The sequence below is a fragment of the Heptranchias perlo genome, chromosome 14 (assembly GCF_035084215.1).
Source record: "Heptranchias perlo isolate sHepPer1 chromosome 14, sHepPer1.hap1, whole genome shotgun sequence".
NCBI classification, from domain to species: Eukaryota; Metazoa; Chordata; class Chondrichthyes; order Hexanchiformes; family Hexanchidae; genus Heptranchias; species Heptranchias perlo.
Window position 1 is genome coordinate 49,587,755 of NC_090338.1, and position 22,118 is coordinate 49,609,872.

At 47.0% G+C, this 22,118-nt stretch overlaps 1 protein-coding gene across 2 annotated transcripts in view; it reads right to left on the reverse strand.

Annotated features, from left to right (window-relative positions):
- sh3tc2 (SH3 domain and tetratricopeptide repeats 2) overlaps positions 1–22,118 on the reverse strand; it is a 75,825-nt gene that overhangs the window by 37,102 nt on the left and 16,605 nt on the right. For both annotated transcript variants that reach the window (XM_067996418.1, XM_067996417.1), the window contains exons 6-8: positions 4,532–4,724; positions 3,756–3,832; positions 1,136–1,331 (exon numbers count right to left, since the gene is read on the reverse strand). In XM_067996418.1, the coding sequence (XP_067852519.1) occupies positions 1,136–1,331; positions 3,756–3,832; positions 4,532–4,724 (466 nt within the window). The remainder of the gene's footprint in view (positions 1–1,135; positions 1,332–3,755; positions 3,833–4,531; positions 4,725–22,118) is intronic.

Here is a 22,118-nt window from a genome sequence, read left to right on the forward strand (position 1 = left end):
CCTTTAAATCAGAGTTAGCACACTGATTCGCGTCATAATCTCCCTACTCTGCATGCTGCCGGCGGTCATTAGGTGCGCGTGTAAACCTCTTTAACAAGGTGGCATTCTGCACGCTTCCCCTTGCAAGTGTGCGTGCATCTCGGACCCCATTTTCAAGGCTTAGTCGGCCGCGTAGCGCCTATAAAACGGCTGCTAAGCGGCCCTATTTCACTCCATAGGCCTTCATCTTTATCTGGTTGCATTCCTTGACACCTTTCCAAGATCCCAGCAGCTCAAGACCAAAAATGTTTCACAAAACATCTGATTAACTCTATCTGCACTTCTTTGTATAATCCTCTGCTCTTTCTCAAAGGTGCTAATTAACATATCATTAATTGATTTAGTTTGGTGTCTGCTCCACATATTGGAAAAGGTAACCAGTTTTGAACACAGCATTACATTAATAATTAATATTGTTTGTCACAGTTTTAAGGATTAGCCCATAAGCGTTCAGGTTAGGAAAAGCACTTTATAGAAAACTCTTCTTAAAAAAAGCACTTCTGTTTTGATTGGCAATACAGATGCAGCGGAGATCAGTGAAACAAACTGCTGGTGTACTACTGTGCTGCTGCATGGAGATGGCAGCACAAGCATTGGTGATCTCAGCTTGTACCATCAGAGGGAGCTGCCAAGCAGAGATGAGGTGCTTCCTCAGAGGAAGGAATGGAAGATAAGGGGCCTATCAATGAACCAATCACACAGCATGAATGAAAAGAGTCCGAGAGCCAGGAAACCTGCCTGATGTCTCAATCGAGGAGTTGTGTGTGTTTGCAGGATAGAAAACAAAAGGGGGAAATAACTTTGAAAACTGAGAAAAAATGTAAGTGAAAATATAAAAACTCACAAGTACAGAAGGACCGATTTTAGAGATGCACGAGACTGGTGTGAGCATCGCCCATAGACTAGGCCGCACGTATTGGGAAATCGTAGGCATGCTGCTCGTGATCTCCTGACCCGCACGTTCAGCAGGCAAAGCTCTTCAATAGTAACGTGCATTCATAAAATCAGCCCTATAAACATAATTCTACCACTGGAACAATGAATTTTAATTGAATAACTGAAATTTTTATCTTTGAATCAGAAGCTCTTTACTTACAGTGCTTTGAATTGGTCAGGCTCTACATGCCCTATTTGGACAAACCCAGTTTCTCCAGTAGATAAAGACTTTCCCAAAAACCACTGCAGGTTAGAAAGAAGGAAGCCAATTATCTGAATCTTTTCTCCTTCATTGAAACGCAATTCATCCACCTCACCCTCTTTGTAATCCATTGTCGCAACACAGGTACCTGTACCTAAAAGGCAGAGGTTACTTTTAAATGACAAGCTGTATGAAATATGGTGGAACCTCTCCTGGTCATCTCACTTTAAATGTCATCTGGCTTAAAGAAGTACCATCTCCATGAAAGAATGCTCAGACACACTTCCTCATTATTACAGAAATACAATGTAAACCATGCTAAAATGCATAACTGTGCCACTTGCAAGTTCCTCTCTCTTCCCAAACAATAAAGTTTGTCACATGCTTCCTCATGAAGACAATGCTTCTTTAAAGAATCAACTTTTCTTTTTAAATTTAAAAAACGCACTTGGATTCAGCAATTATCTTCTAACTAAATACACAGGGGTGACATTCCACGGGATTCTCTCGCTCATACACCATACCTTCGATGGAAGAGCTGCGCAAACGGCAGGAAAACAGCGGAATATGAATGAAATAATGACAATGAAAACTATGAAACAATGAACTTCAGTAAGTTACTGATCAACATACAATCTATGAACATGACTTAGTTAAAATCCCTATGACACATTTTCATTAGGTTCTAATTTCTAGTCCCTCCTCCATTGCTGCCATTATTAGGGGACTAAGTGGTATACTGGAACGATACAATGGGCCGGATCTTGCTGGAAAAATAATGGCTTGTTAATGACGCACACCGTTATTAATGTACAAATTGGCCAGCAAGTTCAGGGAATTGATAGATATGCCGTGAGTTGCGTATCTCCAGAACTTGCTGGTCGATTTAAGCCACTCCACCGTTTGCTTCGCACAATTAGCATCTTGCCATTAGCCTCCCAGTTTTTTGAAGAACTTGCTGGATTTGCACATTAATTGCCCATTAAACTTGCCACAGAAAGTTAAGTCTGGTAATTAAGAGAGCAAGTGTCTTTTTAACGATGTAATAATTGTTAATGCAATGCCAATCAACCTCTCTGGCCCAGAAAGGGAACAATTTAAAGTATTCAATCTCATTCCTGCATGTAGTCAATTGTTGTTCGAGATTTTTAAAATGTCAAATTTTAAATTTTTACATTTTTTTCTTACTTTTCCTTTGTCTCTTTTTTCTCTCTCTTAATCCAATCTTTCTTTCCCTCTCTTTCTGTACCTGATTTGACTCTAATTCATCCTCCTTCTCAGTCGTTCCTCTGGTTCTTTCCCAATCCTTGAATCTTATTAGTTAAGGAGATAGACTGTTGGTCCCGCCATTCACTAAGGTCCCAGATGCCCCATTGCCCTCACCGTGCCATTATCAGATCGTATTTCCAGCAAGTTACGCCGCAAAACATTTGAGCTGAAGGGTGCAGGAAAAGGTCTAACTAATGGCGCATACCACAAGACGCCCCACTCCAACAAGATCCGGCCCGCTGTCCTTTCACATCTGACATCTTGGGGGGTAATTTTAACCTAACTCGCCCTTAAAAATTGCCCCCCCTTGTTTCAAATCCATGCAGGGGAGGGTTTCTATACACACAGTGAGGGTCCTATCTGAAATGAGTTTGGATAATCTAAACCCAATAAACATGAGATCATGGGGTCATTTTAACCGGAGGCATGGTTGGTGTGTGGGGGGGTCCAAAGTGGGCAGCGCACTCAGACGTTGGAAACAAAGCGAGGGCCAGGCTATTTTAACAGCTGGGCCTCGTTTGCACAGAGCTTATCGGCCTCCCGCCTGAACCCACTGAACGGGAGTGGGATTTTAGGACCCGCAAGAATGGTCCGCAGCACTACGGTTGATTGATCGGGTTGGGGGGGGGGGGGGGGTCGGTGGTGGTGGTGGTGGAGGAGTTGGGATGCCCTTGCTCCTCCTAGCCCACGAGGAAACTTCAAAAAATGTAAAGAATCTTAACTTACTGGGCCTCTTCTTGCCCTCGATCCAGCTCCCAGCAGGTATGGCCTGGCAGGGAAGCCATCACTCTTGCCCCACTCAGGCCTCAGGTTAATATTGCAGTCGGGTCTCAATGATGTCATCATATTTAAAAGGACCCCGCCGGCTTTGGGTGGGTATCCTTGCCGCTTGCAATTTAAAATTACAGTCAGACAAATTGGGGTGGGAAGCCAGTGGGTAAGTCCCCGGCTCCATTTTAACTACCCCCTACTGGGCGGGGGTTGTTAAATTTGCCCCCCATAAGTCAAATTTGGCTTAAAATTTGCAATCTCACTTTGAGAGGCCATAATGATGGGTAAAAGTGGACAGTGTTATAGTTTTCTGAAGTTTGGGCTAAGGCACATTGTTGGGAGTTCATTCTGCAGCTGGCTGTACTATACTTAACCAATAAGCACTTTATGCTGACATTGAGAGGAAAACATAGTTTTCCACTCCCCAAGTACCAACATCCTAAGTTTGATGAGCACAAAATTCATCCCCCCGCCCCAATGGATAAAATCATAGAACTGAGAATCTATTGCAAGAATAATATGGAATTATTTTACTTACCAATTGAATGGGGGAAGTGGTGCCTTTTAGCTTCCTTATATCCACGACAGCTTCCTGTTCTGATCTTAAGGAACCACCTGCGAACGAATCCCACTGTACTGTAACTAATCAGCAACTCATGAGTAACAAAATATTAGTTTGGGGGAAAAGAGCTTTAAATATCATGACAGATTTTTTTTAAAAATGTTTTAGCCTTTTCAAGCCATGACTATCAACACTGTAACGTTATTTTATTTAGGCCTTAATTCAGAGGCTGATTTAACAATACTGCCAAAATAGGTTCTTTTAAATTATACCAAACACTTTGACAAAACTGCAACATGTATTGCAAGGGAGAATATACATTCTTCTGTGATGCAAAGAAAGATGTAGGTAATAATTCATATATTTTTCAATTTGAATACTGCAGTTACATTTTGGCGTCATAAGCAAAAATGGCTTGTGGGGGGTGGATTTCTATGGGGGTTTTCCCACTCATCCGGCATAATCCAAAGTAAGGGGGGACAAGCGGGAGACCCTGCAGAAATTCACTCTTTGTGTTATTTTATTGATTCTCAGCATACTGTGAGTCAGCCAATCTTCTTTGTGTCTGTGTATTCCTCTAAATCTATTTCATAACATCATCAGATTCTTATAGAAAATCAGTCTTGCAACCTTTACATACGAAACAGGCAGTAGAATCCTTCAAGAATTAAAATTAGTGATGCGATTTATAAGAGAGGTTCCACAATTTTACACAGAAACAGTATAAATGAGAGAAAGCTTGTTTTCCGTACTGGTAAAATGGGTAGAGAAGAGCCTGTGGAGCAGATAGCGGAACGAGGCCCTTTTCATTGGTCGAAAGTGTGATTGCTTCCCATTTTAAATCGTTCCCAATATCCTTGACCATGATGAGATCATCCTTACAGATACTCAGGTCTTCGTCTTCATTCTTCGGAATGTTGGATAAGGCTCTGGTGAAGAAGTGCCCTTTATGCACAAATATATAACAGCTTTAGAATGTTTTTAACAAAATAAATATGCGATGAAAATGGCAACAGTGGCATAAACCTACTTTTTTAAATTTGTTAAGGAAAACCAATTGAAATAAGAAACACAATCTTAGCAGTTCAATTTACTGCATTGCTAATTTTACAACAGTACTTGAATTAAGCACAAAGCAAAGCATTTTTAACATTATTCAGATGGAATAAACCCAAAACTGTAAAAGATACCTAATCGTAAGATTAGTTTAAACATTTTAAACCTAAGCTTGGCATCATCTAAACATTACGGCCCAGAGTTTCCGTTAGAGTGGACTGGCATTTTCAGCTCAACCCGGCCAAATCAGCGCAAAACATCGTGGAATTTCAATTTGTGCCCAGCGTAATTCAAGTTTCCCCAATCTTTTGCGCTGGCTAAAAAATAAAACTGTGCCTGAAACTAGCCCCGCCCACAAAACTGGCCAAGCCCCCGATCGAAACAATCAGGATGGTGAGTTTCACCGATTGTGCCAGCCGGCGGCCATTCAGGCAGGGTTTTAAAATTATGCCAGTTTTCTTAGGCGCAAAGGCACTGGTATGCATGGTATAAATGTTTTTAAATATTAAAAAATATTAAGAAACTGACAAGTGTACACCAATGAAAGTAGTAAATGGTTCTATAGTTTTATTGAGTCATTTTCAGTGATTTAAAATCAGGTTACTCACAGGCAGAGGACTGGACACCTTTATTAAAAATGCTTATTTTTAGTGATAAACCCATTTTCAGCTGTATTAATAAAACTGCACCAGGTTACCACTCTTAAATATATCAATGAATATTTTTGATTGCAAAAAAAAATGATTATGCTCTGTTAAGCTGCCAAATTGCACTGATACATGGCAGATTTTAATTGTAGCGGAAACTCGGCGTAAAATGCACCAGCGCAATCTTCAGGCGCAATTTGCGCCCAATTATCGATTGTGCCCAAAGTGGAAACTCTACCCTGACCTATTTTAATTTAGATTTTCTCCTCTTTTCAATCATGTTGGAGTTATGCTTATGGGCCTTGGCTCTTCACCAGGCATAATTGATGATACACCTGGTCCCAGTATCCGTAGGCTACAGAGGTGAATTAAACCAGGCAGGGTTCCCGCTCCTAAACGCTACCCAGTCGCATTGTTGGAAAGTGTGTGTGTATTTTTAGTGAGGATAGCAGTGAACTCAGCTGCCCCCTGCCTGTGGATTGAATAGTTTGCTAAAAGACACTGGGGGTAATTTTAATCCCCCCAGGGCAGGTAGGGGAGAAGACGAGCGGGGGTTTAGAAATTTTAAAAAATGGGAAACCCGACCCCAACCCGCCCACGTCCAGTTTTAAATGAGGCGGGTCAGGGAGGCAGACAACCAATTGGCTCTCAGGAGGTGGGTCAGTCACTAAAATATTTTAAGGAGGCTGCATGCCTCCATTTTAACTCAAGTTTTATTTTTAACACCGGGAATCCCGACAGATGAAAGGAGAGAAGGGCCGAATCAATGAGGTAAGTGTTAATTGTATCCATATGATTTATATCAATTAATGATAATTGTATTCCGGTGGTGCATATCAATTGGGGACTCTCATGTATCCATTTATATGAGAGCTTATCTAGGGGGTGTACTATGGGTTATGTGGATCTCTGTGAATAAAGGCTTGGAAGCAACTGAAGACCAGGCTGTAATATTCTATCCTTCAACACTTGGCGATCCAGTTTACTACAGTAAGTGCCTCCACTGCCTTGTTTGTGGGCCAAGAGGAGCAGGAGTGCTTCCTCATGGCGCACCAAGCTTACCTTTTAAATACCCCATGACAGGACCCCCGCAATCAGCCGACCCCCACACCCGCCGATGTCAGACTCCCCCCGCACCCCCCCCCCCACCCCGATCCAAACCCCGAAGCTCCTGATCGCTCCCTGGCTACTTTCCCACCTGACAGGAAGTCAATCTGTCAATCTGGCTGGTTGGCTTGTGGGAAACCTGTTGAAAAAATTGCCCCCCCCCCCCCCCCCCCCCCCCACCAGGGCTCGGAACCCACCACTGCGTTAATATCCAGACCACTGTTTCAGCCGTTGGGTGAGGTATTGGAGGGTTGCTGGTGCTTGTGGCTCTCTACCACAGCATGTCACTGCCTTCAAGAGAGGAGGGCCGATAATTGGAACTAAATTTCTTCCAGCGGAAGCAGATGTGTACGCTTTTCAGTGAACAGAAGGCTAGTTTTGTAGTTAACAGATGGAATGGGCCTACTGCCAGCACAAAATAGTTATCACTACTGTTCCACTGCTAACAATAAGCCCATAGTTTAATTGTGAATCATTTTTCTAGTGGTACTTGGGCATTTTGCCGCATTAATTGGGCAATGTAGCTGTGGTGGAAGTGGTGGGGGGCGCGGGGAGGGAGGACATTGTCTTGTTTTGGACAGACCAATAATTGGTGGGATCAGGCTAAACCTACTGCACCACAAGCATCTGCAATGCTAAAATATCCATCAACAAAGAAGAGGACACACTAATAATAACATATGGCCTGTTCAAACCAAGACCATGAAGTGCATAAATGATGCCATAATTTACAATAGTTAAATTGGGTAAAAGGAAGCAGTGAATCCCACAGAATGCTTCCAGGGAACCAGTGCACACTGGGTGCCTGCACTTCAGACTCATCAGGGCACGTACCAAATCTCAAAACATAGCCAAGCAATCAGAGACACCTGCTCAGCAATTCTACACATGCTCTAATTTAGTTCAATCCCAGAAATGAGCTACCAAGAGTTTCTCTAACCTGCTCGCCCGATGTACAGGATGACCACAAATGAACATGGTTGGTGAGAAATAGAGCTATAAGTTGAGGAGCAGTCCCTTCAAGTAGTGAAAGAGGGTTAAAACCATTGGAACTGTGCAAATATGTGGAAAACTACCTCACTCTAGCTGCAGAAGGGGCACACTGAAAGAGTATCAGTACAGGGCCTTAAGTACTCAATGCATGTCAGACCAGCTGGGAAGAATGCTGAATACAGAGCATGGCATTGCAGACCCTTGCCCTTGACAGATGGTAAAACCTCCTGCCGGTGGTAAACTGGCAGAAGATGAAGGTGAGGTGCACCAGCAACGAACATAGGAAATCTCTCCATGCAGAGTGGAATGATTAGGGCAGGGCGGAAGCTCAACTTATGAGTTGCCTGACGTAAGAACTGATGAGCAGATCTGACTGGGGGTGAGATTACACATAGACAGGATTAGACATGGTGTAAAGGCCTGAGTCATGACTGACTGTGAATCTTATTTTTTGCTGTATGTTAGTCCTAGGAAGGACATTCAAAAAATCAAATTCCTGCTTTTTAAAAAAGAAATAACTCTTCAATTGTTGTGCAAGCCCATGGCTGGGGTCCCACCCAGCTAGGGTTGTTTTCCTTGGAGCAGAGGAGGCTGAGGGGAGACTTGATTGAGGTGTATAAAATTATGAGGGACCAAGATAGATTAAACAGGAAGTACCTGTTTCCCCTAGCAGAGAGTTCAAGAACTAGAGGACATAGATTTAAGCTGATTGGTGGAAGGATTAGAGGGGATGTGAGGAAAAACTTTTTTTACCCAGAGGGTGGTGGGTGTATGGAATTCGCTACCTGAATTGGTGGTAGAGGCAGGGACCCTCAACTCTTAAAAAGTACCTGGACCTGCACCTAAAGTGCTGTAAGCTGCAAGGCTACGGATCGGGTGCTGGGAGGTGGGATTAGAATGGGCACCTGGTTATTCTTCGAGCTGGCGCGGACACGATGGGCCGAATGGCCCCCCTCTGTGCTGTATCTTTTCTATGGTTCCATTAAAAGACAACTCCAACCACAAAAGAAACAATAACTGAATGCTACTATTGGTAAGCCCCAATATGGGCTGGATTTTGCTGCGGGCGGCGAACGTTCATTAGGCTTGCACTTATCCGTAGGCTTGCTATGAGCTTTTGCACGGCAAGTTTCTCTAAATTAGAGAGCCAAAAAGCACACCACCCTCTACAGGGCATCTGGGACCTGTGTGAACAGGGCAAACAGCTGTGTATCCCCTTAACCAATCAGATTGAAGAATCATTAATAACAGCACAGTCAGAAGCAGGACTTGTAGTGAATTCAATGTCAAATCAGCTACAGAAAGTGAAATAAAGAAAGAGGGAAAGAAAGATTGAATTAAAATACAGAGATAAAAGAAACAGAAATAAAAGTTTTAAAAATTACATTTTTTAAAAATTTGATGTCTAACAATGTCTAACCATAATTAAAATCTGAAGGAATGAGGCTCCACAATTGTAAAAGTCAATTTACAGTGCCAGAGAGGTTGTTTGGCAGTAACTAAGACTTACCATGCCATTGGAATGACTTGACTTAAACTTTTTTTGGCAAGTTTAGTTCATATCTATCAGGTAAGTAAATACCTGATACATACGTTCAATACATTTTAATGGAGAGTCAGACAGCGAGATGCCATTTTCGCGCAGCTTTTGAAGGAGCATCGCATTTCGGACAGCAAATTCCGGATTTCCACGTTTAACTGTGCATGTGTGGTCGCCGGAAGTTACTGTCCAATTTGCACTGAAATAACGGTGAGTGTTGTTAGCCTCACCGCTACTTTAACAGCAAAATCTGGCCCATTCATTTTTCTCCCAATGTTTTTAAAATAGGCAGCAGGCAGTAATTCTGCCAGGTTATGTCCAATTACTCCTATCCTTATGTCAATTTTAATCTGGCTCATTTCACTTGGCAGTAGATTCTGGTAGATCGGAGGGTGCATTTCGATCAGAGATGTCCAAACGTTTGGAATTGGGGGGCTGGATACACTTTTCAAGAGCAGTGACCAGGCCACATATGATTAAATATGAAAGCTCCCATATACACAAATGTGAGACCTCCATACAGAAAAAATGTGAGATCATCCACACACAAAAATCCAACCTCTTGCTCCCCTGTCCCGATTAAAGTAAAGAGCTGTTGAGTTACCAGAGTTTGGTTTCAGTGTTGGTAATGTGAACGGAAAGTGGAAATGAAGCCTTCAGGGTATGTACTAACCATGAGACGCAGGTAACACTGATATCAATTAAAAAGGTTTTAAACAGAGGATACAATGGGTGAGAACTGCAGGAACTGATGAATAGCCCATGATGTCTGGATAGGGAGAGGAGGACATGGTCAAGATGAGCTGCTGTAATGGAGTAATGGCCTGCAATATGTATTGATGTGGGGTGGTTGGAGGAGCTCATGTGGAGCACAGAAGTAGTATCAGTAGATTTTTACTGTCAAGCCAGAGAGAGAGAAGCTGGGCAACTCAAAGTTGCAGGAGATGACTTGTGACTGTAACTGGGGAGTTTTGGCAGTAATCACAGGAGTAGCCAACAAGCTGTAGAGGAAGTATGCTCGGAGAGTAGAGCAGTTCTGGAGCCTGTAATGGAGAGAACGTGAGCAGCTGTCTGGTGTGTAGGGGATTTGCAGAAGACAGGTTGTTAGGCACATAGTGGGGGTTGAAGGCACAGAATAAGCAAGAGGCGAATGGCAAATCTTGGGAGGGGAGTGGAATGTAGCAAGTGGCAGTGAGGTTGTGAGAACCAAGATTTGGATTGGGGTAACTCAGATAGGAGGATGAGTTGAGTTGGCAGTGGGAATTGAGGTTGCCAAGCTTTCAGGTCTACCTGGTGGTGCAGAACTGATCCCTCCCATAGTTTTCTGAAGTTTGAAAACATGGTAGCTTCAGCTCTTTAAAGTTCCCAGATTGGGAGGACTGATAAAGGTTGATTCCTGATGGTACAAAAGGCTGCCCATATTGGTCAAAATCCACCAATCAGGGAGCAGTCTCCAAGCCCAGGCGGTTTAAAGAACTGAAGTCAAAAGAAGTGTGCAGCAATGAGATGAAACAGCAGTGACTTCACGTGCCATATTAAAAGGAGCTCACAAGCACAGGACATATTGATTTAGTCCGAGGCCAGTAGCTGCAGTTTGGGAGTACACAGTTTATACTGCCTGGCTGAAGCCTCAGTTTTGCTGCCCAGTGAAGGGTTCTGTACATGCTTTCTTACATGTGTGCACATCTCCTCTCACAGCACTTGTCTAAACAATCATATTATTTTCAGATAGGTTTAAAAAGTGTCCAGGAACTCCAGGATATTTTCAAAACTGGAAGTACAATTTCAATATTTGTGGATGACACCAAATTGGGAGGTATTTTTAATACAATGGAAGAATGTGTCAAAATGCAAGAAGACATCAATAAACTTGCTGAATGGGTGTGTAATTGGCAAATAAATTTCAATATAGATAAGTGTGAGATGGTGCATTTTGGTAGGAACACTAAGGAGGCCACATACTGCTTGGATAATAAGAGCCTAAATGGGGCAGAGGAACAAAGGGATCATGAGGTACAGATGCACAAATCACTAAAAGTAGTAACTCAGGTTAATAAGGCCATAAAAACAAGCATTGGGGTTCATTTCTAGAGGGGTAGAATTAAAAGCCAAAGAAGTTATGTTAAACTTGTATAGAATCTTGGTTAGACCAAGTACTGTCCACCGTTCTGGTTTCCATATTATAAACGGATATAGAGGCATTGAGAAGGTGCAAAAAAAGATTCACAAAGATGAGCTGAGAGGATATACTTATCAAGAAAGGCTGAACAGGCAGGGGCTCTTTTCTCTAGAAAAGAGAAGGCTGAGGGGTGACCTGATGGAGGTCTTTAAGATAATGAAAGGGTTTGATTGGGTAGACGTAGAGAAAATGTTTCCACTTTAGGAGGAGTCCAAAACTAGAGGTCATAAATATAAGATAGTCACTAATAAATCCAATAGGGTATTCAGGAGAAACTTCTTTACCCAAAGAATGGTAAGAATGTGGAACACGCTACCACAAGGAATAGTTATGGCAAATAGCATAGTTGCAGTAAAGGGAGGTTAGATAAGCACAAGTGGGAGAAAGGAATAGAAGAGTATGCTAATAGAATTAGATGAAGTAGGGAGGGAGGAGGTTTGCGTGGGGCATAAAAACCGGCACAGACCAGTTGGGCCGAATGGCTTGTTTCTGTACCGTAGTCTTGATGCAATTGGTTTAAAACTCCATACAGCATCAAATCCAAGTATTGTTCGACTACCCCTCCAGCGAGTCTCATTCTGCTTCACTTTGGAGTTAGGTGGGACCCTGATTTTGGCTTCACACTACAACTAGAGCTCTTGTGCGAAATGGAAACTACTTTGTTCAATGCCAAAGTTGTAGGATAAACACACATTAAAGGTAGAACCATTTTGGGCCTATGCATGCTTTGGGTGGAAAATGGATTTACCCTATGGAGCTGAGGGGAATCTACTGCAAAAAAAATTAGGCCTCAACCATACGGTCACCAGAAATATGCCAGCTAAAACAGTTCACACACATACACTCAAAAAGTAGCCACTGGTTACAGCAATTGAAATGCAGTGACCTATCCGTGACCCAGAATTGTTGAAACTAATTTCCTATCAATGTGTAAGAGTTAATGAAGGAAGTCAACCAGTTAAAGAACAGAATTCAAGTGCCATCCATTATGAAAATACAGAGCTGATAGCAGCAAAGGACAGTGGCATGCACCCTTCACAAAAACTGAAAGATATTTTCATAACAGTTCATCATTTTTTTTAAAGATTATCTTCATTACCTCCTCCTACCCATGAAGATTAGTTGATTAGTTTGTGAGATCTATGAGGCAGTGCAGCTTCAAGCAGAGTTCATAAAAGGAATGCTGCGCAATAGAATGTATTCCATTTGAAACATTCCTATTTAAAATGTGGACGTTTAAGACTCCTTAGAGTGTTTACATCCCCATTTACTTTACAAGTTGCCTCCAATACCTAGTAGAGAATCCATGTAAGTAAACAAATCACTTGTAGTGTTGTTGGAAACACCAACACTCCTGATGGGAGGGGGTTTCCTGGGATGTCTCCAGCTACCGAGTGTCACTGACAGAAAATATAAAGAGCTGCTGCTAGCGCAAACAGATCAGGATGAACAATTTGGGCAAGGCTGAGTACTATGCATTTTAATCATGCTGGCCTGAAATTACCTTCCCCCAACATTGGAAAAGGTCCCAGCTAGATTGACAAAGCAACTTTGCACTTACTGTACACATGCAAGAGTTGCCTGTCATGTTTGCAACTTTGGATCAACTGCACATGCACAAATCTCAAATGTGCAGTTATCAATTGTTGTTGAACCTGCCCCACAGTATAAATGAGGCAGATTTGGCAGCAAAGCAAACAAGTATGTTGCAGAACCATTGTAAGTGGGGCATGAGAATGGCATGTTTGCACTGGTTAACCTCGAAGGGGCTGTTATTTTCAGTTATTTTGAGAATAGGCTTTGGGTTATATTGTACACTCATAACATTATTGCAATATTTGTCCGACAGAAATGAACTGTGGAAGGAAGTGCAGTTAAGTGCAGACATGCACTGTAGCACAGACTAATAGGATGTAAATTTGCTACTGGGATTTAAGACACAACACACTTGTAATCTTATCTCTGCTCAGCAGAAAGTGAAAAGCAAAAGCTAAATACTTCACCGCAAGGTTAAAAATAATTTAAGTGAGGTCAGATTCCCCAGTCAGGCACTCTGGCAAGGAACAGCACCCACAAGGAGTGTTAGTCAGGAAATCGCAGGCCAGCAGCCTGTAATTTTCCATCATTCCTCGCTAGTAAGTGCTCCACTAGGGAATCGGCCCTATAATGCCAACCAAGGCTGCTCTTACATAACATCAAGCTGTCAGCTCAAAAGCAGCATTTGAAGAGCCCTAAAAGGCATGTCAGTGATCTCAATTGAACTATGGGCCCAGGTATTACCGGGGAGGTGGGATGGCAACCGGGGGGGGGGGGGGGGGGGGAGGGGCGGCAATTGGGCGCGTGGAAATCCCGCCCAGTAAAACCAGTAAAATCCATCTGTTCCCCATGCGATCGCGGGTAAATTGGAGCCACTTAACGTGACTTCCAGGTTTCCCATCAGAAACCTGCGCAGCGGGTGGACTGCGCACCGCATCACAGGCTGTCAGCTGGAGGAGCTCTATTTAAAGGGGCAGTCCTCCAATGCTGCTCCTGGAGCAAACACCCAAATTACACAATGGAGCAGCCCAGGGGAAAGGCTGCTCGTAGGTTCAGTAATGCCTCACTCCAGGTGCTACTGGATGGGTGAGGAGGAGGAGGGATGTGTTTTACCCGGTGGACGGGAGGAAGTGGCCTGCCTCTGCCACCAAGAAAGCCTGGCTCGAGGTGGCAGAGGAGGTCACCAGCAGCAGCAACATATCCCGCACCTGGATACAGTGCAGGAAGCGCTTCAATGACCTAACTAGGTCAGACAAAGTGAGTACACTTACTCATTCTCCTACAATCAGTCTTCCACATCATCGTCCCCACCCCACAACTCATTCTGTACATGCCAACACTACTCTATCACTCCTCACACCCACTCAAAGCTCATCCTCAACTTTCCTGCACTTACTCACCGCTTCCTCATCTCCCGAGTACTCACCCCACCACTACCACTCAACCCAATCCTCATACAATGTCATGGCTCTGTCTGACACTCACCCTCTGATGCATCTTTTTCACGGTCAGCCGCACCCAAACCAATGCATTCAGTGGTTGGCCACGTCACCATCACTCACACCTCTCTACTTTCTCCCCTTATAGGAGAAGAGAGCCCAGAATGCACGGGAGAGGGCAAGGACCGGAGGGGGGCTGCAACATCTAGTCGTCCTCATAGACGCGGAGCAAAAGGCGCTGGAACTGAGCCGCACCCTCGAGAGCCTGTCCATCGGGGACGCCGAGATTGGCACCCGACAAACATCTGGTGACAGAACTTTAACACTCAGCACACATAATATCAATTGGTGTCAACATGCCTTGCCATCTTCAGCACCTCAACATATGTCATCATGCTTAATATTGCCTTCTGTTCTCTTAAAGGGCCTTCAGCGACTGCTGTGACGGCGGAGGGTGATTCCTCAGAGGACCTGCCGGCCTCTGAGGGGGCATCCACCAGTGCAGATACACACACGTTGGTGAGTCCGCGTTATCAGTTAGTTGGGGGTCGCACATGGTGAGTCACCACACACGTGAACACGAGCAGATATTGGTGGCAGGGACAGGGCTGCGGAGAGTCCGCGTCGGTGGGAGCACTCTTCTCCAGGCTCTGCTCAGCTGGACACAGATGCTGAACCCTGGGGTCCATCCTTTAAAAGGAGAATGATCGAGGGGCAGGAGCACATTTGCGAGGTGCTGGAACAGGTGCCACGCGCACTCTCCACAATCACGCAGAGGATGGAGGAGTCCAACTCCTGCATGAGTGGAATGGTGGCACAGGTAAGGGAGGGCATCTCTGAGATATTTGGCTCGATATTGCCAGCGCTGCGGGTTCGCGGCGGGGGGGCTATTGGGCGCGTGGGTAACGCGCCTGGTGAAATCAGTCAGCTCCGCGCACAATTATGGGATAATTGGAGCCACTTACCTTTGGTTCCGGGTTTCCCGCTGCTCAGCTGCGCATGCGCCGAAACGTCTGAGAGCTGGTGGAACTCTATTTAAAGGGGAAGTCCACCAATGCTCCTCCTGCTGCAAACAACTACTGCAACATCACGGAGCACTCCAGGGGGAAGGTTACCCCAAGATTTTCGGACTCCTCACTCCAGCTGCTGCTGCTGGATGGGGTGAGGAGCAGGAGGGAAACATTGTTCCCATCGGATGGGAGGAAGCGCCCTCCCTCCACCACGAGGAAGGCATGGTCGGAGGTGACAGAAGAGGTCAGCAGCAGCGGCAACGTCTCACGGACCTGGGTCCAGTGCCGGAAGAGATTTAATGACCTAACCAGGTCAGCCAAAGTGAGTATACTTACGCATTCTCCTACACTCCGTCTTCCACATCACCTCCACCACCACACAACGCCTTCTGCACTGCCAGCACAGCGCTCTCGCATCACTCCTCACATCCACTCAACTATCATCCTCACCTTGCCTGCACTTACTCACCACCCCTGTCCCCATTCGAACACGACCACGCAACCCAATCCCCATACAATGTCATGGCTATGTGGCACACGCACCCTCCCATCCATCTCCCTCACGCTCAACCCACCCACACCAATGCATGCAGCGTCTCACCATGCAAGCGTCACTCAATCACGCCTCTGTGTTTTGCCTTGACAGAAGAGATGCCAGAACGCCCAGGAGAGGGCCCGCCACACAAGGTGGTCCTAACGGACGCGGAGCAGCAGGCGTTAGATCTCAGCCACACGCTGGAGTGCCTGTCCGAGGCGGATGCCAAAGCTGGGGTTGCACAAACGGCTGGTGACAGAAAGCTAACACTCAGCACTCATGATAGCGAATGATCTTAGCATCACTTGGCATCTGCCGCACCTCAACATCTGTCCACATGCCTAATATTGCTTTCTGTTCTCTCGCAGGGCCGTCTGCGAGCGCCGTGAGCATGGAGGGTGATTCCTCAGTGGTCCTGCAAGTCTCTGAGGGTCCCTCTTCTCATCAGAGTCTTGCATCCACCAGCGCAGAAACACACACGTCGGTGGGTCCCCGTCCTCACTTAGTTGGGCTTGCACATGGTGAGTCACCATGCACATGTGAGCACGAGCAGACCCTGGTGGCAGGGGCAGCCGTGGAGAGTCCGCATCGGTGGGAGCACTCTTCTCCAGGCTCTGCTCAGCTGGACCCAGATGCTGAACCCTGGGGGCCAGCCGTGAAAAGGAGAGTCGTCGAGGGGCAGCAGCACATTGCTGAGGTACTGGAACAGGTGCCACGCACACTCTCCTTAATCGCGCAAGTGATGGAGGAGTCCAACTCCTGCATGAGAGGAATGGTGGCACAGGTACAGGAGGGTCTCTCAGAGATAGTGTCACAGGGACGTGAAGGCATCTCTGAGATAGTGTCGCGGGAATGTCTGCAATGGAGGAAAGGCTAGCCTCCCTTGAGCGTCAAGCACAGCTCAACAATGAGTCCATCCAGGCCCTGACAACGGCCGTTCGGATTCAGGGTGAGCAACATTCTGCCGCCTTAAACAGGCTGACAGATACTTTACAAGTGGCCTTCCAAGGCCTGACACAAGTCCTCCAAACTGCCGTCCAGCAGGATGGAAGGAGTGATGTGGGCCTGGGCCACGAGAGGGATGAAGGTGAAAGGGGACAGGGAAGTGGGGACACCACTCAAAGTGCCCCCACGTCTCACCCATTGTCCCCCTCTCAACCAGTACCCGCATTGCTGCCTCTTCTCCAGGTGGCCGAGCCTGCCCCTGCACAGATGCAGGAGGAGCAGTCTTTGGAGGGGCCCTCACGGGCACCGAAACCTAGAGGGCGTCGGCCCAAAGCATCTAATCGGTCAGGGCATGAACAAGAGCAACCTGCCACTACCTCTGCTGAAGCCACAGGGGTAGCACCACGTAGGGGTTCCCGGAAGCGCAAGGCAAAGGTGTTGTGAGCACAAAGGGAATGCACGAGGGTGTATGACGATCTGTCATGTTTTTATTTATATTTGTTTAGTGCACATCCCAATAAACCCCATTGTTATCACCACTACTGCCACGTCTTGCCCATTCTTGACTGGCTTGTGCAATAGGTCCCTTTTATGGGGCTTACCATAAGAACATAAGAACATAAGAAATAGGAGCAGGAGTAGGCCAATCGGCCCTTTGAGCCTGCTCCGCCATTTAATAAGATCATGGCTGATCTGATCCTAACCTCAAATCTAAATTCATGTCCACTTTCCTGCCCACTCCCCGTAACCCCTAATTCCCTTCACTTCTATGAAACTGTCTATTTCTGCTTTGAATTTATTTAATGATGTAGCTTCCACAGCTTCCTGGGGCAGCAAATTCCACAGACCGACTACCCTCTGAGTGAAGAAGTTTCCCCTCATCTCAGTTTTGAAGGAGCAGCCCCTTATTCGAAGATTATGCCCCCTAGTTCTAGTTTCACCCATCCTTGGGAACATCCTTACCGCATCCACCCGATCAAGCCCCTTCACAATCTTATATGTTTCAATAAGATCGCCTCTCATTCTTCTGAACTCCAATGAGTAGAGTCCCAATCTATTCAACTTCTCCTCATATGTCCGCCCCCTCATCCCCGGGATTAACCGAGTGAACCTTCTTTGTACTGCCTCGAGAGCAAGTATGTTTTTTCTTAAGTATGGACACCAAAACTGTATGCAGTATTCCAGGTGCGGTCTCACCAATACCTTATATAACTGCAGCAATACCTCCCTTGTTTTTATATTCTATCCCCCTAGCGATAAACGCCAACATTCCGTTGGCCTTCTTGATCACCTGCTGCACCTGCATACTAACTTTTTGATTTTCTTGCACTAGGACCCCCAGATCCCTTTGTACTGCAGTACTTTCCAGTCTCTTGCCATCAAGAAAATAACTTGATCTCTGTTTTTTCCTGCCAAAGTGCATAACCTCACATTTTCCAATATTGTATTTCATCTGCCAAATCTCCACCCACTCACCCAGCCTGTCTATATCCCCCTGCAGGTTTTTTATGTCCTCCTCACTCTCTACTTTCCCTCCCATCTTTGTATCATCTGCAAACTTCGATATGTTGCACTCGGTCCCCTCCTCCAAATCGTTAATATAGATCGTAAAGAGTTGGGGACCCAGCACTGACCCCTGCGGAACACCACTGGCCACTGGTTGCCAGTCCGAGAATGAACCATTTATCCCAACTCTCTGCTTCCTGTTAGATAACCAATCCTCCACCCATGCCAGAATATTACCCCCAATCCAGTGATTCTTTATCTTGAGCAATAATCTTTTATGTGGCACCTTGTCGAATGCCTTCTGGAAGTCTAAATACACTACGTCCACTGGTTCCCCTTTATCCACCCTGTACGTTATGTCCTCAAAGAACTCAAGCAAATTTGTCAGACATGACTTCCCCTTTGTAAAGCCATGCTGACTTTGTCCTATTAAACCATGAAGACGAACACCTGGTCCCACCCATTGGGTCATACTACAGTGGGTGCAGGTGTAGTTGCTCCACTGTTCCGTGCAGGGGGCAGGGGAGGGGGCTGGTATGGCCGCTTCTCTGTCCAGGTGATGAGGTCTGGACTCTTCAGACAGTCTGATGTTAGGAGAACCGTTGACATATCAGTGCCTCCCTGGCCTGACGAGCAGCCAGGTGAGCCGTTGTTCTGCCCATGGGTCGTTCCTCCTCGGCCTCCTCCTCGTCCTCAATATGGGTGGCGGATGTGGATGGGGCCTCCTCCAGCGGCACCCCTCTTTGTTGTGCCAGGTTGTGCAGGGCACAACAGACGACTATGATGTGTCCCACTCTGCGTGGCGCATATTGGAGCGCTCCCCCAGAACGATCAAGGCACCTGAAGCGCATCTTGAGCAGCCCTATAGCATGTTCAATTGTGGACCCGGTAGCGATGTGGCTGTCGTTATATCGATGCTGTTGCTCGGTGGTGGGGTTCCTCAGAGGTGTCATAAGCCACATGTGCAGGGGCTATCCCTTGTCCCCGAGGAGCCAGCCCTTGCGGGTGTTGGGTGAGTGGAAGAGGGGCGAGACGTTGGACTCCCTGTGGATGAAGGAATCGTGGCAGCTGCCAGGGTATCTGGTGCACATGTGTAGGAATCTCTTACGGTGGTCACAGATGAGCTGGGTGTTCATGGAGTGATAGCCCTTCCTGTTGATGAACAGTCCTGGCTCGTGTGGATGTGCCCATATTGCTATATGGGTGCAATCGATTACACCCTGCACCCGTGGGAAGCCAGCCTCAGCATGGAATCCAACCGCCCTCTCCATCTGGCTGTGGTCATCCATGGGGAAGTTGATATAGTGCGAGGCCCTGTGAAACAAGCCGTCGGTGACCTGCCTTATGCACTTGTGTGCAGATGACTGAGAGACCCCGATGATGTCCCCGGTGGCACCCTGGAAGGATCCGGAGGCGAAGAAGTTGAGGGCAGTGGTGACTTTGACGGCGACAGGTAAAAAGATGGTGCTCGGTATATCCAGGAGCAGCTCGTCATTAAGGAGGCTGCAGATGTCCACGACTACCTGGTGACTGACTCTGAGCCTCCGTATGCACTGCTCCTCAGAGAGGTCCAGGAAGCTGAGCCTCGGTCTGTAGACCCTATGGCGAGGTTAGTGCCATCTGCGACGCATCTCTCTCTGCGGTTGCCCTCCCTCCTGCTGTGCAGGTGGATGTTTCACAGCACTGTGTTGTGGAGCTCCACGTGTCAGGGGCGGACAGCGTGGCCGGCGAGGCTGATGATGCTGTTCATCCTCCGAGGAGGTCATGACTGCAACTACGGCAGCCCCCATCCGGAAGGTGTACGTCTGAGGGGGTCCGCAAGGTAGGTAAGTGTGGCCACACACCGGGGTTGCGGTTCCAGGTCGGTGAATTTTCTTGTTAGGAGGAAGGTGGTGGAGGCCAAACTTTGTCCAATGTGACGGAGTGGCCTCCTGCGATGGTGAAGGGTCTCTTCCCCCCACCAACTGTCGAATGGACCTTTGCAGCTGCCACAGGCTACTGGCTGCAACACTTCCGTTTGAACTGGGAGTGTTTCCCCCAGTATGGGAAATAGTCTCAGTTCATTGCAAAATCCCACCCCTCCTAATATAACAGGTCAATCAGGTCTGTAAACGACCTGAAATAGCAACATAAATATTCTGAAGTGGCACCCGCCGGCTTTAATTGCCTGCGGGAGTCCCACATGCGGGGGCTGCGCGCGCACGTCGGCGGGTCTGTGGGGAACCCGGAAGTGGGCAGGTTGGAGCCGGGCTCCCGACCCGCTCCGGGATTCCCCGATTTTCGGAGCCCCCCCGCCAGGAACGCACCAGATAGCGGTTGCTAAAATAGAGCCCATTATCACAGGGACGTGAGGGCATCTCTGACATAGTGTCGCAGGTAAGTGCGGGAATGTCTGCAATAGAGGGAAGGCTAGCCTCCATGGAACTTCAAGCACGGCTCACAAATTAGTCCATTCAGGCCCTGACAATGGCCCTTCGGAGTCAGGGTGAACGACATTCTGCTGCCTTAAACAGGCAGACAGATACTCCAGCACTGGCCTTAGAAGGCTTCACACACGTCCTCCAAACTGTCGTCCAGCAGAATGGTAGGAGTGGTGTGGGCCTGGCCCAGGGGAGGAATGATGACGAAAGGGGACACGGAAGTGGGGACGCCACTCAAAGCGCCCCCACGTCTCACCCATTGCCCCCCTCTCAACCAATACCTGCAATGCTGCCTCCTCTCCAGGTGGCCGGGTCTGCCCCTGCACAGGTGCAGGTGGAGCAGTCTTTGGAGGGGCCCCCACGGGCACCAAAACCCAAAGGGCATAGGCCCAAAGCATCTAATCGGTCAGGGCATGAACAAGAGCAACCTGCCACTACCTCTGCTGCAGCCACAGGGGATGTACCTCTAGGAGTTGTCAGAAGCGAAAGGCGAAGGTTTTGCGAGCACAAAGGGGATGCACACGGGTGTTTGACAGTTGGTCATGTTTTTAATTTATATTTGCTTTTTGTTAAACACACATTAAATATTATTATTGTCACCACTACTGCCACGTCTTGGCCATTCTTGACAGGCTTGAGAAATAAGGCCCTTTCATGAGGTTCACCAAAAACGCCAACACTTGATGCTTCCCACTGGGTCACTCTACAGTGTGTGTATGTGTAGTTGCAGCACTGTTTTGTGCAGGGGGCGGGAGGCTGGTGTGGCCGCTACTCTGTCCAGGCAGTGAGGACTGGACTCTTCACAGTGTCTGATGTCAGGAGAACTGTTCATATATCAGTGACTCCCTGGCCTCACGAGCAGCCAGGTGAGCTGCTGTTCTGCCCATGGGTTGCTCCTCCTCCTCAGCCTCCTCCTCAATGTGGGTGGCAGATGTGGATGGGGCCTCCACAAGCGGCACTCCTCTCTGTTGTGTCATGTTGTGCAGGACACAACACACGACTATAATGTGTCCCACTCTGTCTGGTGCGTATTGAAGCGCTCCCCCAGAATGATCAAGGCACCTGAAGCGCATCTTGAGCAGCCCTATAACATGCTCAATTGTAGACCTAGTAGCGATGCGGCTGTCTATATATCGATGCTGTTGCTTGGTGGTGGAGTTCCTCAGAGGTGTCATGAGCCACTTGTGCAGGGGGTATCCCTTGTCCCTGAGGAGACAGCCCTTGTGGGTGTTCGGTGCGTGGAAGAGGGGTGGGATTTTGGATTCCCGGAGGATGAAGGAATCATGGCAGCTGCAAGGGTATCTGGCACACACCTGAAGGAATCTTGTGTGGCGGTCAGATGAGCTGAATGTTGATGGAGTGATAGCCCTTCCTGTTGATAAAAAGTCCTGGTTCGTGTGGAGGTGCTCGTATTGTTATATGGGTG